This window comes from Syngnathus floridae, chromosome 9, assembly GCF_059516105.1.
Source record: "Syngnathus floridae isolate MCC-2025c chromosome 9, RoL_Sflo_1.0, whole genome shotgun sequence".
Taxonomy (NCBI): domain Eukaryota; kingdom Metazoa; phylum Chordata; class Actinopteri; order Syngnathiformes; family Syngnathidae; genus Syngnathus; species Syngnathus floridae.
Genome location: NC_142421.1, coordinates 2,263,863 through 2,277,030, shown reverse-complemented (window position 1 = coordinate 2,277,030; position 13,168 = coordinate 2,263,863). Strand labels below are relative to the sequence as shown.

General features: G+C 40.9%; 2 protein-coding genes and 1 long non-coding RNA gene across 5 annotated transcripts; 1 reads left to right on the top strand and 2 right to left on the bottom strand.

The window, feature by feature from the left end:
• Positions 1–3,376: 3,376 nt before the first annotated feature.
• LOC148392855 (uncharacterized) lies at positions 3,377–7,777 on the bottom strand. 3 transcript variants are annotated; one of them, XR_015860284.1, is made up of 4 exons: positions 7,590–7,777; positions 7,309–7,376; positions 4,903–5,032; positions 3,377–3,427 (listed from the first exon to the last, which is right to left on the bottom strand). It is a non-coding gene; the product is annotated as an uncharacterized LOC148392855 (long non-coding RNA). The 3 variants fall into 3 exon arrangements; XR_015860285.1 differs by having other exon boundaries at positions 3,378–3,478; XR_015860286.1 differs by having other exon boundaries at positions 3,378–3,422.
• vip (vasoactive intestinal peptide) lies at positions 3,891–7,330 on the top strand. Its single transcript, XM_088384866.1, has 6 exons — positions 3,891–4,028; positions 4,943–5,047; positions 5,232–5,336; positions 5,781–5,906; positions 6,035–6,146; positions 6,227–7,330. Coding segments are annotated over exons 1-6 (459 nt in total). The 5' UTR covers positions 3,891–4,026; the 3' UTR covers positions 6,236–7,330.
• A 1,567-nt stretch (positions 7,778–9,344) lies between the features above and the next one.
• Positions 9,345–12,922, bottom strand: fbxo5 (F-box protein 5). The gene is made up of 6 exons (XM_088385960.1): positions 12,684–12,922; positions 11,359–11,959; positions 10,890–11,060; positions 10,710–10,800; positions 10,362–10,568; positions 9,345–9,933 (listed from the first exon to the last, which is right to left on the bottom strand). Exons 2-6 carry the CDS (start codon positions 11,928–11,930, stop codon positions 9,670–9,672), a joined length of 1,305 nt encoding a protein of 434 aa, XP_088242086.1. The 5' UTR covers positions 11,931–11,959; positions 12,684–12,922; the 3' UTR covers positions 9,345–9,669.
• Positions 12,923–13,168: the final 246 nt, after the last annotated feature.

Genomic DNA, 13,168 nt, shown 5'->3' with positions numbered 1-13,168 from the left:
CTAGGCAGGATGCAGTGTAGCTTATTGATGAGCTACATTTGATATTTTTCTTAACAAACTGGATAAAGAAGTTTTAGGAAATGAAAATAAAATCTCAAATGTTGGACATAAAATACAAAGTTATGAAATCAACTTTTTGCATACTTCCTTCTTTAAAAACAAAGCCTCTCTATCATAGCTGCAGTGGCTTCAGTGTTGCGTAACATTTGAAAACACAGAGGCAGCCGAATGGACCTCATGCTGACATCCATCACACAAAAAAAGCAAAACAGATGAAATTGCTCTTTCATCTCTTACTGAAAACACGGAAATGGACTTATTTGCCACTTAACCATAATCCATTTCGCTTGCTGGTTTTTGCTAAGTGGGCTCATCCTTGCCATAACGCGCAAATACTTTGGGATTTAGGTCTTGCAAGGCTGCTTTGCTATTTGTGACCCAGAATATATATACAATTATTTTTATATTTACATTCAAATCTGTATGATCATTCAATGTAAATAAGTTGACAAGTCCTACAAAAAGCAAAGCGAAAACCTTATATGCCCCCCCAACACACACAAAAACACACACGACATTTCAAGTCCTCTCAAGACATTTTGACATGTCACCACAGAAAAGGCAGCGGTGGTGCTAACGTTGCTAACAACATTAATGATACCTGCCGCCACACAATGGTGTGCGGCGAGCATCAACCAGATGGAAAGCGGCCCGCCACCATTATGTCATTATTGAAACATTTTCTCTGCGGATGGATGGATGGATGGATAGATGGATGGATGGATGGTACCGTACTTCCAAGACAGACAGACAGATAGATAGATAGATAGATAGATAGATAGATAGATAGATAGATAGATAGATAGATAGATAGATAGATAGATAGATAGATAGATAGATAGATAGATAGATAGACAGATAGATAGATAGATAGATAGATAGATAGATAGATAGATAGATAGATAGATAGATAGATAGATAGATAGATAGATAGATAGATAGATAGATAGATAGATAGATAGATAGATAGATAGATAGATAGATAGATAGATAGATAGATAGATAGATAGATAGATAGATAGATAGATAGATAGATAGATAGATAGATAGATAGATAGATAGATAGATAGATAATTACATTGGCACTGACCCAAATGCATTCTGGGAAGGTTCTCGGCCCGGTTAACGAGCGAGTTAATTAAAGATGGCTGGCATGTCGGTGCGTAATGTCGGCCAAATGAATTTATGAGCTTACTTCATTCAGGATGCAAGCACGAGCTCTGGACGTCAAATTGACGCACAGGGCCAAAACAAGAGCCCCCATTAGCAAATCCTCCAGGGAATTCTGACCATGAGCTCATATGAGAAGGTCTCGCACTAATCTTCATGAAACACTTTTTGTATTTGGTTCGGGAAGCGTGTCATGGTTGCTTTAAGATGGCTCATTTCCCCAACTTTCGATTTTGAGCTGGAAACAGGTGGACCTGACTCGGGAATATCTCCGGAATTGATCTCTAATGTCTTTTGGCTGCAAGCAACAGAGGATTACATGACAGGCCATCTTTCCTTTAGAAAGATAATAAATAGGCTTTCTTTTTTACACAATGTCATAGAGGTGTCAGTTGTTCAGACAATAGGTTTTATTTATTTATCCATGAAAGTAATGATTTGGAAGCCATTTTTAAATCTCCGTGTTGCTTTAATGTTGACTGGTGCATTTTCATTGTCTTTGTTTTAATCAATATTATTGAATACTGTTTGATTATTAAAATCTTTTATTGTTCTTATGTTTTGAACCATAAATATACCGCTCCTCTGTCATTTTACATTTGCACATTATGTTTTATTGTATATCATTCGTCATTGTCTTTCAATGAAAAGCATGCATCTGTTTACGTTTTGAGTAAACCAGGATGAAATGTGGTTTATTTTTCTGAAAAAGAGATTCAAGCTTTTCATTAGCCAGCGAGTCCACGTCTTTAACTACATTGACCTTAATAGTTCCGACAAACGACTCTTACATTACGATTGTCCGTCATGTCATCTTTTCTGCTTTGTTTCAAACGCCACATTTATCATCTGCATCGAGCCGCCCCTCCGCCCCTCTCACGCCGCCATGATGTCAGCAGTCACCCCCCATCACAGAGTCGCCACTCTGGGCTCGGCTAATTGGATGAAGCGGCCCACAGGAGGCACTCAGCTCGCCGGGGGATTCCCCTCATCACCATGTGGCTTCTTTTATCAATTTTGACCCTACAACGGTATTTTTGGAACACACATCTAATGGGAAAATGAAACAGGGTGCAATAGACCCCCAAGTTCTGGCTGGCCGTAACTTTTCTAAAAATTCCAAAATTAGACCAAAAAAAGGAAATGAGGAGTTTCGGTGCCATCATAGAGAAGATGCACCCAAAAAAAACCCACTAAAATAAGGTGACTGTTGTTTGGCATTTGAGATAACTTTTGTCAAATATGTATCTATATTTTGTGTATTAAATGATTGTACTAACAGACAGCCCTTGAACCTTTTGACATGACGTACGCAAGATTGTTGGATGGCACTTTTCGAATGAAGACGTAATGTTACAAATCCAAGATGGTGGACGCACACAAAGACACGCACACTCAGCCACGGCAGCAAGGGTCCAAAGGAACGTTTCCCCTCCCATGCAAACATTCCATCAACATCAACACAATAAGGCTCGCTTCCCCTTCCTGGCGGGCTCTGTCTCCAGTCACTGCTGTCAATTATGACCAACTTGGCCCCTAATCTACTTTCTCTGCGGCCTGATCACATTACAGTTCAAATGGTGCCATCATGGTGGGGTGGATGGGGAGGTGGGAGATGCAGGAGGGGATGTGGGGGGGGCTGGTCAGTCTGACAAATATTTGACGTGGGCTTGATGTCATATTGGACTTGCCATTGGAATAATTGTGGCATGAAAAAGTTTTTTTGGGGCATGAGCTGGATCATCCGTACAGTGTGTCGGTGGCGTCTAGTGGAATCTGCACCTCCAAAAAGTCACTTATCAAGAAATTAAAAAAAATAAAATCTTGTTAGGAGAGCACTCAAAATGGATGGATGGATGGATGGATGGATGGATGGATGGATGGATGGATGGATGGATGGATGGATGGATGGATGGATGGATGGATGGATGGATGGATGGATGGATGGATGGATGGATGGATGGATGGATGGGCACACAACTCACATGATTTATAACACCGTGGGTGGCAGATTCTTCAATCTTTTGCAAGTGCATCCTGAAATAGAGCACAAAAGAGAGCATTGTGCTTACTTCGTGATAATCTGCAACATCCACCCTCTCCATGTGTTTATGTGGATTGAATACGACAGAATAAAAAAGGCCTTACTAAGAGTTCTTGGTTGCTATAATCCGGAAGCCAACATCTCAAATCTGTGCTGGAAGACAAAGGATTTCAAGATGGTGGGAGCAGTAAATGCAGCATTAACCTATGAAATAGGCCACTTGGAATCACTGGAAATTCAAGTATAGCCTAATGTCAGCTTTATTTTGTCATTTTATGACATTTACTTCTATTTATAACAGTTAGACTTTCACAATAGGGTTACTAACACCTTAAAACTGCCACTGTGTAGAAATAAAAACTTGTCTTTTGTCTCTTTTTAATGGCATCATATCCAAATTGCCCATACAGTGAACTCAGCCCAGGTCATTCATTTGCGCGTCCAGTGAATAATTAAAAAGGAAGAGGGAAGAAATGAAAAAAAACCCCACTAATTTGACCATGGGCCGTGCAGTGCGTCGCGGCGGTGACGTCAGCAGTGACCTACTACGTTTACGTCTCAGCAACCGCCCCCCCCCCCCCCCCCTCCCATCGCATTTAATCGTTTTGGGGGTCCACACAGGGCGCGCAAGTGTATAAAAGGGACAACAGGAGACAACACAACACAACACAGCAGCACAACAAGAGAAAGGACGACAGCAAGCCAAAGAGGATTCCTGCGCATTTACTCCACTTTCCTTCCTTCTACGGCACATGTAAGACTTTTGCACCACTTTTCCAGAATTTGGTCTGCATGCTGCAAATTGTATTTGTTCTCAATACCTGCTCGTGTTGAGGACTCAAAAGGTGAATTCCACATTTACAAAGATAAAATATTTTTTTTACGTGGATTTGTATACCTTCGGGATTATGGTGGTTTTCGAATGGTCGTCCGAAGTCGGCTCCGTGCGTAATTACGCAGTGGATGCGCCGTGCGTTCTCTCTATTTTACGATGTTGATCAGCTATTAAGATGATTTTTAAAGCACAATAAGTTTTTGTATTTACGGCTAACAAGTTTTGGGTTTTTTTGTGGGGTCATTTTTGGTTGAATCGTGGTGCCGCAATAAATAAGGCAAATCAAAATAATTTTGCTTGCAACGCTCGTAACGTTTGGAAGAAAAGAAGGGAAATACATATTCTAAAGCTAAAATAGATTTGAATCACATTAGTTTAATGTATTTCCTCTGCTCTCATGTGGAAGTTGTCCTGTGCGCAATTACGCATTAGTTTTTATTCTCGTTTTACAAGATTTACCATCTTTTAAAATGCGTTTTAAGGAAAATTATAAGTCAGTTAAGAAACATCAACTCCGAAATGTAGTTTCTAGATACAGATTGGTGACAAAATGTACTGAATTTGCCTTTTAACAAAATGTAATTATTTATTTTTTGTGTTTTAATGCATGATTGTGGGGTAAATTCATGCCCAATCCTCATTTGAATTTTATTCTGTGCGTAAACACACTTGGGCGCCCCCACCCAAACCTAAAAGACCCTTGACACGTCATTAATGACTTGCCGCTGTTCAAGAGCGAGATTACCAGAGTGTGCATTTTGTCATTTTAGCCAAAAGGAAAACTGCAACTTACATTTTGGATCACAGTAGAATGAAGTTTCCTTTGTCTTCAGGTGTAAAGCGATGTCACAACGTAGCGGCCCCCAGCTTCTTCTCCTCCTTGCCCTCTTCAGTGTGCTCTACTCCCGGACTCTCAGTCTGCCCTATGCATCCATGAGGTCAGAACATGGCTCCAATTCTATCTGCATCTTTGTTGTCATCTCGATTTTCAAGTCATAATAAAGGTTAAAAACGTAATTGAAAGAGGCATTAAGATTCTGAGCGATACATGCTTGGTATTTTGTTGATTTGATTAGGAGTCATTTGATCTGAATGCATTCGAATGATTTTTGTCTCATGCAGACCAACGAGACATGCAGACGGTCTTTTCACCAGCGGCTACAGCAAACTTCTGGGACAGCTCTCAGCCAGGAGATACTTGGAGTCTCTGATTGGGAAGCGAGTCAAGTAGGTGGATGCTCCTATATTATTCTTGTTGAGAAAATATTGTCATAAAAGGGCTTAAATGGGGAATCATTTAGTTTGAATATGGTCACATTTATGATTATGATTGATTTTTTTTAGGTTGCCTTACCTTAGTAAGTGAGCATTTTAAAGTAACAATTCAGCAATGACTAACTATTTTGCAAAAAAATTAAAGACATGTACCACCTACTTTTTTTTTTTTGCAAATACAACTTATCTGAGTAGGTCCAGTGACATTTGCAATGATAAGAGCTGACTTTCCTGATGATGCATATTGTTAAAGGTTAAGCAATGCCATGAGTGCCTGCTTGCACGTTGTTGCGCAGCCAGCAGGGGCGGAGGACGACGAGCGAGCGGGCGGGCGGGAGGGATAATGCCTGATCACTTCTGTCCTCTTGTCTTACGTTAACTCTACCGTGTCACCAGTGACGAGCTGATGGACGAGCCGGTCAAGCGCCACTCGGACGCCATCTTCACAGACAACTACAGCCGCTTCCGCAAACAGATGGCCGTCAAGAAGTATCTCAACTCGGTCTTAACAGGGAAGAGGAGGTAAGGGTTGCTAAGCAGTGATTCTTTCTTATACCACTAGAGGGAGCCCTAGCAGTACCACGCTTTGATGAACGCTGATTTAGACCACACCTCATGTAATGGATAAATATTTTTTTATTCCTCAACAGTCTAGAAAATGCCGGCACGAGCGACCAGGAAGAGTCCAGGGACGACCCCGACACCTTCCAGGAGAACTACGACGATATCAACGTCGACCACCTGCTAAACAACCTCCAGCTGGTACGCAACACACGTAAAAACAACTCCCGCATCTTCCGAAGTCAACTGTCTAAACGGTGTCTTTGTTTTTGCTAACCCAGCCGCTTTGAGAAGAGGTCCCGATGTCTGGAGTCAATGTGGCGAAAATATCCGTTCCAGCAACAACAACAACAAAAACTGCAGCATTCACCCAAAGAGCCCAGCAAGGAAGACACACGTCCAGTGTGGTTCTTATCTAGTTTTCCTCACTTAACACACGTATTAGACCACCAGGCATTTAAAAAACGAGAAAAGTTTGGGCGTGGATTCATTCCATCATTTTAAAATGAAGTTTTATGCCAACACTGACTTGTATTTGGAGCTAATAGTAATTCCCATCAATCATCAATGTTCCCAAAAAGCAGTCTGTATTTGCGGAAAATTTTAGATTAATCTTGGTCTCATTATTTTTTCTATCAGAAAAATTTGCCATTGGAATAGGGGTGTGTAAACTTTTTACATGTGCTGTATCGGTGAGCACCGTTACAGAAACCTACCTACCAAAAAAAAAAAAAAAAAAATTGTAACCAATGCTGTTGACGTATACATTGGGTGGTGGTCTAATACATTTGTTAAGCACTGTATATATGTTTACAATTTTTATCTTTTATTAATGAACACATGAACATTGACACAAAATTGCCCCAGAGCTTTTCTTTTAAATAGCAACAACTAAACATTTAATATCTACACTTTCTTCCCCAATAAATACCTACTGACACCTTTGCATTTGGCAGTTATTTACTTTAAACGAAACAATTTGGGCCAGTCCCACTTGCAGTTATGTGAAACTGCAGAGATTGAAACACCATCATATTTGGACTTTTAAGAACTCCCCGGAATTCCAAGTAACCCGTTTTCTTGGAACATATTGGTCAACCATTTTGTTCACATTATGAACGGACATACCTTGATTCAATTGCAACTATATCCGACTGGCTAACGGACTGATGCTGAGGAGGCGAAGAAATAACGTGATTGATTTTCCAATGGACCCCAGATGCATTTAATCACTTTCTACTATTGCACTTGTAGAGCAAACACAGTCCTAACCATGCATGGAACTGCCTATAGCATAATATCATGACGACGACGACAACGAACATGTACTAATGTATGTACGGTATGTATGTGCGCCACTCACCAAATAAAAGATGTCCCTTTTATTTTTCAACGCTGAGTCCTTTGGTCTGCCTCATTGTTTCACCACCACTGGGGAGAAAAGAAAAAAGAAAAAAATTTCAAAAGAAATCATAATGACAGCAAAATCATCATTTTAAAAAATGCAATATTATTTGGAGTGAAATCACCTCATTTGTTGAGTTTGTTCAATGAACAACTTGCACTGTATCCAACAAATAACATTGCTGTATTATTCAACTCATATAAAACAATAAACCGGATACGTATTTATGGTCAATGTACTTAGGCCATGTATCCAAATGAGGTAATAATGACAAGAATGTCAAGCCGGATGTGCCCAAATTTTCCTTTTGCTGCAAGACGAGCCAAATGATTCCTCCGCAGTGTTTTTGTGACTCATTTAGTTTATAAGTGTCACATGGAAGCAAATATTTGACTCATAAATGTCAACAAGGAACGTTCTGCAGGGCCGCACGCTGACTTGTTTCGATAATTGCAACCAGCCGAAGCGTCCCTCCTATAATGGACGCGCGACTGATTTCTGCTGACTCGGCACAATCAAAAAAAAAATATATATATGATCAATACTATAGGGGGGCTATATTTTAAAATCAATTGTGTAGTTTGTCAACACATGATTTATACTTTAAAAATTAAGGAGGCTTTGGGGGGAAAAAGTCTCACAATTTGTTTTTTTCCGACAAATCAAAATTGTTGATCATGTCCTCTGTTTTGTGTCTGTCATTATTGATCCATATGTTGTGTGCACGCGTGTGTGTGCATACGTGTGTCCGCTTTTCAGTACATATGTAATTACTGTCTGTTATGTGGAGTGGCTCTACTCATGAACTCATCACTGATGATCTTAATGGACCAAACAGGGTAAAAATAGACAACAGAGAGAGGGCTCGGGCTGTTCAAAACCACGTGAGTCAGTTTTGCCAACAACCCCCCCCCCCCCCAAAAAAAATAAAAAAATACTACAGCATTTTCTAAATGGCTTTCTACAGTATTACACATTAAAAAAATAATCACACAATTAAATAGAATGTAAAGTTTTAAACAGTTTGTGCATCATGAATACTCATGATGCACAAACTGCATCATTGTGCTGCTCATCTGATGTGTGCCTTCCAATATTGTATGCTGAGCTCTGTCTGAATGTGTTGCTATTATTTGTGATCACATATACCGTCAGTTTAAAGACTTATAAGAAGTGCAACTAGCTGTTTATGCTAATTTCATAAACTCATTCATGGCATTTTGCATTATGATAAATGGAGCATATGGCAGTTGAATAATTTCTATGTGTAAACTTCAAGTATGAATGAGAATAAGGTTGAAAGCACATTTTTTTTAAAGAATTATTTAGTGTCTCTTAAAAATTGTGATTGTAGGAAATTTGAGGACGAGCCTATTTATTAGCACACACACGGGGCACTTTGTGTGAGTCAGTGCAGCAGGAGATCAATAACACGGGCAGATAAATGATACCCAGTTGCAGAGGGACTAAAAGGCCACAGTGGCAATTCATCAGCAGCCTCCACTCTGACATCAACAACACTGACGTTTTTTTAAACTTGAAAAAAAAGTAACTTTCGGGGAAATAGTACATGGAAAACCCTTCCAGTCCAGAAATGGGCACAATATAGGGTGTGTCCACAATGGTATATAAATCAACATATTTTGTGACAGCTGGTTCTGTAGCCCCAAAACAAGCAAATGTAAACTATTTCTATTGAATTCTAAAACTGTCCGAGATAGGAAACCTGTTACCACCTCACTTCCATTTGAATGAATGACTCAGGCCAAATGGAGGTGAAGATTTTCTCTCCAGTCTTAAAATAAAGGATTTAATTTTACACTTGAAGTCATCCCAACTTGCTTGTTACTTTTATAAACATAATAAGAGCAAAGTTTTGACTGTATAAGTTTGAGCCCAAATGAGATTAGTTCTATCATAGCCAATTGGTTGACCGGATCACCAGAAAGGTTAAGGAATGTTTTTAACATCATGAAAGACAGGAAAACAAGAAGTTCTGTAAAACTTTTATGAGGAAACGGCAATACAAACAGTATATAAATATTTACAATTTTTCAAGTGAACATTTATTTAAAACAAACTTGCTCCATTTATATATATATATATATAGAAAAAAACTCTAAATATTTACAATCAATATAAAACATTATTAAAATGTCTAACTTTAAAGTGTCACAATTTTCTTCAGTCATCTTTTTTTGGTCAAGATGGTGTGCTCAGAATGCATTGTTTTTAACCACCAACTCATTCAGCAACAACTTTTTGGAAATCCCTCTACTTTGGCAAGAGGAGACAAAAGAAAAATCACCTCTAACCTCATCACAACCTCCTGATGTTCCTCTTGCTCTGTGCGCTGCCAGGAAGGAGGGACTGGGAGCTGCCGGAAGGTGAAAAGCGAGAGCGGCACTGCACCACACGACAAGGGGCGGAGCCGTGGAAGGCTTCTTGGCAGCGGGTGCAAAAGTCAAATTGGCAGGAGGGCCGCATGCACGTGGCTCGCTGGGCGTCGGGTGAGTGTGTGGCGGGCGAGCCGCACTGCTTGCACGGCCGCAGAGACTGGTGCTGCTTCAAGGTGCTGGCAGCCTGAGGGAAGAGATGGGAAAGTATGCCAGTTAAAACTATGCACTACTTGAGAAAAGAAATCATTGTCATTAAAATGTGGACTAGGCTTTAATTCAATAGGCCTTATGAGCTAAAGAATATTTGAACCAAAATATGACTTTGGTTTTAATGAGGGAAGGAGCGTTTACTCAGGGAGCTTAGTCATACAGAAAATAAATAGTTTTACCGCCCTCTAGTGGCATACACGCGTAATTACTTGCAGTTCTGGAATCACTATTTATTGTGCAATACAATTTTTAAAAACAGAGTTTAAGATTCAATTCAATATGTTAACCCCCCAAAAATCAATTTTGGACTTACAATCATTTTTGATATTCCATTTTGTTTACTACGAGGTCTCTTTGCCCCAATAATTTTGTCTGCTTTCTAATCCATAGTAGGGAACTGACCTGAAGGTACTCGTTGAAGCGAGAACACTGGGAATTTGGTTGGTTGTTTTTCTGTACAGTGGTGCTCCGCCTGCTGACAGAGGATGCTGTTGCTGATGATGGCGTGTTTGGAGAGGCCACTTTTTGCACGCAGGACAGAACCATCCGGGATACGACCGCATCCCTCGTAAGACCGGAACTCTTCCGCGTCACAGAGCTTAACGACTCCTAAAATGACAAAAGAAAAATGGGCATTTTTTAAATTACTTTTGTGTATTTAATGACCCATTATGGAAGCTTTTTAGTAGCCATGAATGGAAGGAATATGATTTTTGATTTTTAACAGTGCTTGTATGTGCACGCACTCACCTGAAGAACCTTTTCGGCTTGCCGGCACCTCTGGAGAGCAGCGCTATCTTCTCGTATGATCTTCCGCCACGTTCTGCTCACCTTCTTGCAACTGCAGGCGGGCAAACAAACTGTTGATATCTTACGGTCTCAGAAACCTGATGCCCGCCAGAAAACAACTCCTTTGTGCTTCTAACGTACCTGATGAGGTCCATGTCTCCCAGCAAGGCCAGAATGTTGGCCAGGATGATTCTCATATTCTTGGACAGAAGGGACGAGAACACATCCACGAACTCGAGGCCCATGTGGCCGCCGATCACCTGGTGCAGCAGGTGATCCTCGGCCACCTTGGAGATGACGCTCCAGTCGTACCTGAGATGACAAACAACAGCAATTAAATCATTAAAGATTGCAAACTTCCACCATTTTTTAGAAGCAAATCTCCATTTTTTTGCACTCAGGTCAAACTCTAACCCCCATAGAAGTAATGCACCAATCACCATCTGATGGCTCTTGCTACCAAGGAATGAGCTTTATTAAAGACCGTTCCTTGCCCTGTCTTATGTAAAATTAGTGATTTGCTGCCATCTTACAGCATCTATTGATAATAGGGACCCATTTAATACACTGGGGCATCAAGTACTTGTGCAATTAGCTCCCAATTCAGTACCTCTTATTCTTGCTGTAACTCTTGGCGAGCTCTTGACACGCTGCCTGCTGAAACTTGACGATGGGCAGGTTGGTGCTGTCGTAGTGGTCCAAGGGGGTGGAAGACAAGGAGTACGTGACTGGTTTCCGCCTGTAGGAGTCCACAGGTGTGGAAGCAGTCCCCAAGAACGCGGGGTAACCAGAAACCATGTTCTCTTCACATCGGGGGGACTGTTTTGGTGTCACAGTTGGAGGTGGGAGGGGCATTAAGAATGTAGATTTTTTTTCCTGACTGCGAGTTACACCTTCCTCAAAATGGCTGTTGTACAGGGACAAGTAGCCGCTGTCCTCTAGCGACTCGTCAAAGGTATTCTCGTGATCTTTGGCGGTCTGGTTCTCTTTATCTTGGGCCACGCCGAGAGAGTCGTTATGCGGGAACAACACTTTGGACACCTTTTCAACAAGGGGCTTGAGGGGGAGGGGATCCTTGATAGGTGAATCTTTTCCATGGAGGCCTAAGGGCTTCTCTGGAGAACCCATCTCAACGTTGGGCTTGGGTTTGGCCTTAGCCATGTCGTAACGTGGGCACTTCATGTTGGCTTCCGCACGGTTGAGCGCACAAACTGTAGACACAAAAGCGAGGGTTGAAACTCAGAATTTATCATTTCAAAATGTCACTTAAAATGCTAAAAGATTATTCAGTTTCAGAGGCAAAAGGAATTTAATCATTTTTTTTCTTTGGGTATGATTTGCTAACAGATCACATTTCATAAAAGCAATGAAACTTTTGTTCTAGTTCTGAATGTCCTGCAACTCAGTGCATGAGGAAACAGGACCACCCCAAAACTATCAACGATTATAACTACAAGTTATGAAAGTAGTATGTAATTGCAAGACGGATAGACTCTTTCTAAGCTAAGCTAAAGTTGATTTATCTGTACGCAGACCAAGCATGAGGTTAACCTCCAAAATAGGTTGTAGGCAAGCTAACTGAGCTACCTCAAACATGTATAAATTGGCAACTAACAATATATTGATACCAAGTTGTTGCCACACCCGGTATTGAAAGTGGTCATCCATTCTTTTGTTCCGATTTGGACCGAAACCATTTCGACGCCACAGAGATTTGGCGGGTCCCAGCCATTTCGGAGCTAAACTGACTCATTCAATAGGCACACATGAAGAGATTAAAAATAACGTACAGTCTTATTAAATACATCCTTGAGGGGCAGAAACTACAATAAAATCACATTATTGGCTTTATGATCAGAAGAATTTACTCCAACATAGTTTTCCTTGCATTACTTGACGCACACGTTATAGTAAATGAGAAGTAAAGTGACTCACCTGAAAGTTTTCTTCCAGTCTCCGCACAGCTTGTCTTCGTTGCTGTTCAGTTAGTTGGTCAGCTGCGTTTTAGTGTATTAAAATAATGATAATAATTAGAAGAGGTTCAGTGCTCATAAAAGTCGTCTTCTCATCGCCTTTCCGTTTCGAAGTCTGCTGCGAGAAGGCGCAAAAACATTCAAAGAGGAGCGGGCGGTTCACCATTTAAATCGACGGCCAATCAACGGCGGCGGAAGTGCGCGGGGGCGGATATAGGAGAAGGATGGTAACCCGCGCATGCGCGGCGAAGCGCGGTTGCTTCGCCTTTTAAAACAACGACCAATAGAGAGCGACGCGTGAAAGCGGGCTTACGAAGGACGGCGAAATTTTACGGAGCATGCGCAGTGGGCAGTTACTCTGCACGTTACCGTTTCTGTTAAGATGAAACATTTAACAAATATAAATATCATATAACAATCAATATAAGAAACCATTCGTTCAGAACA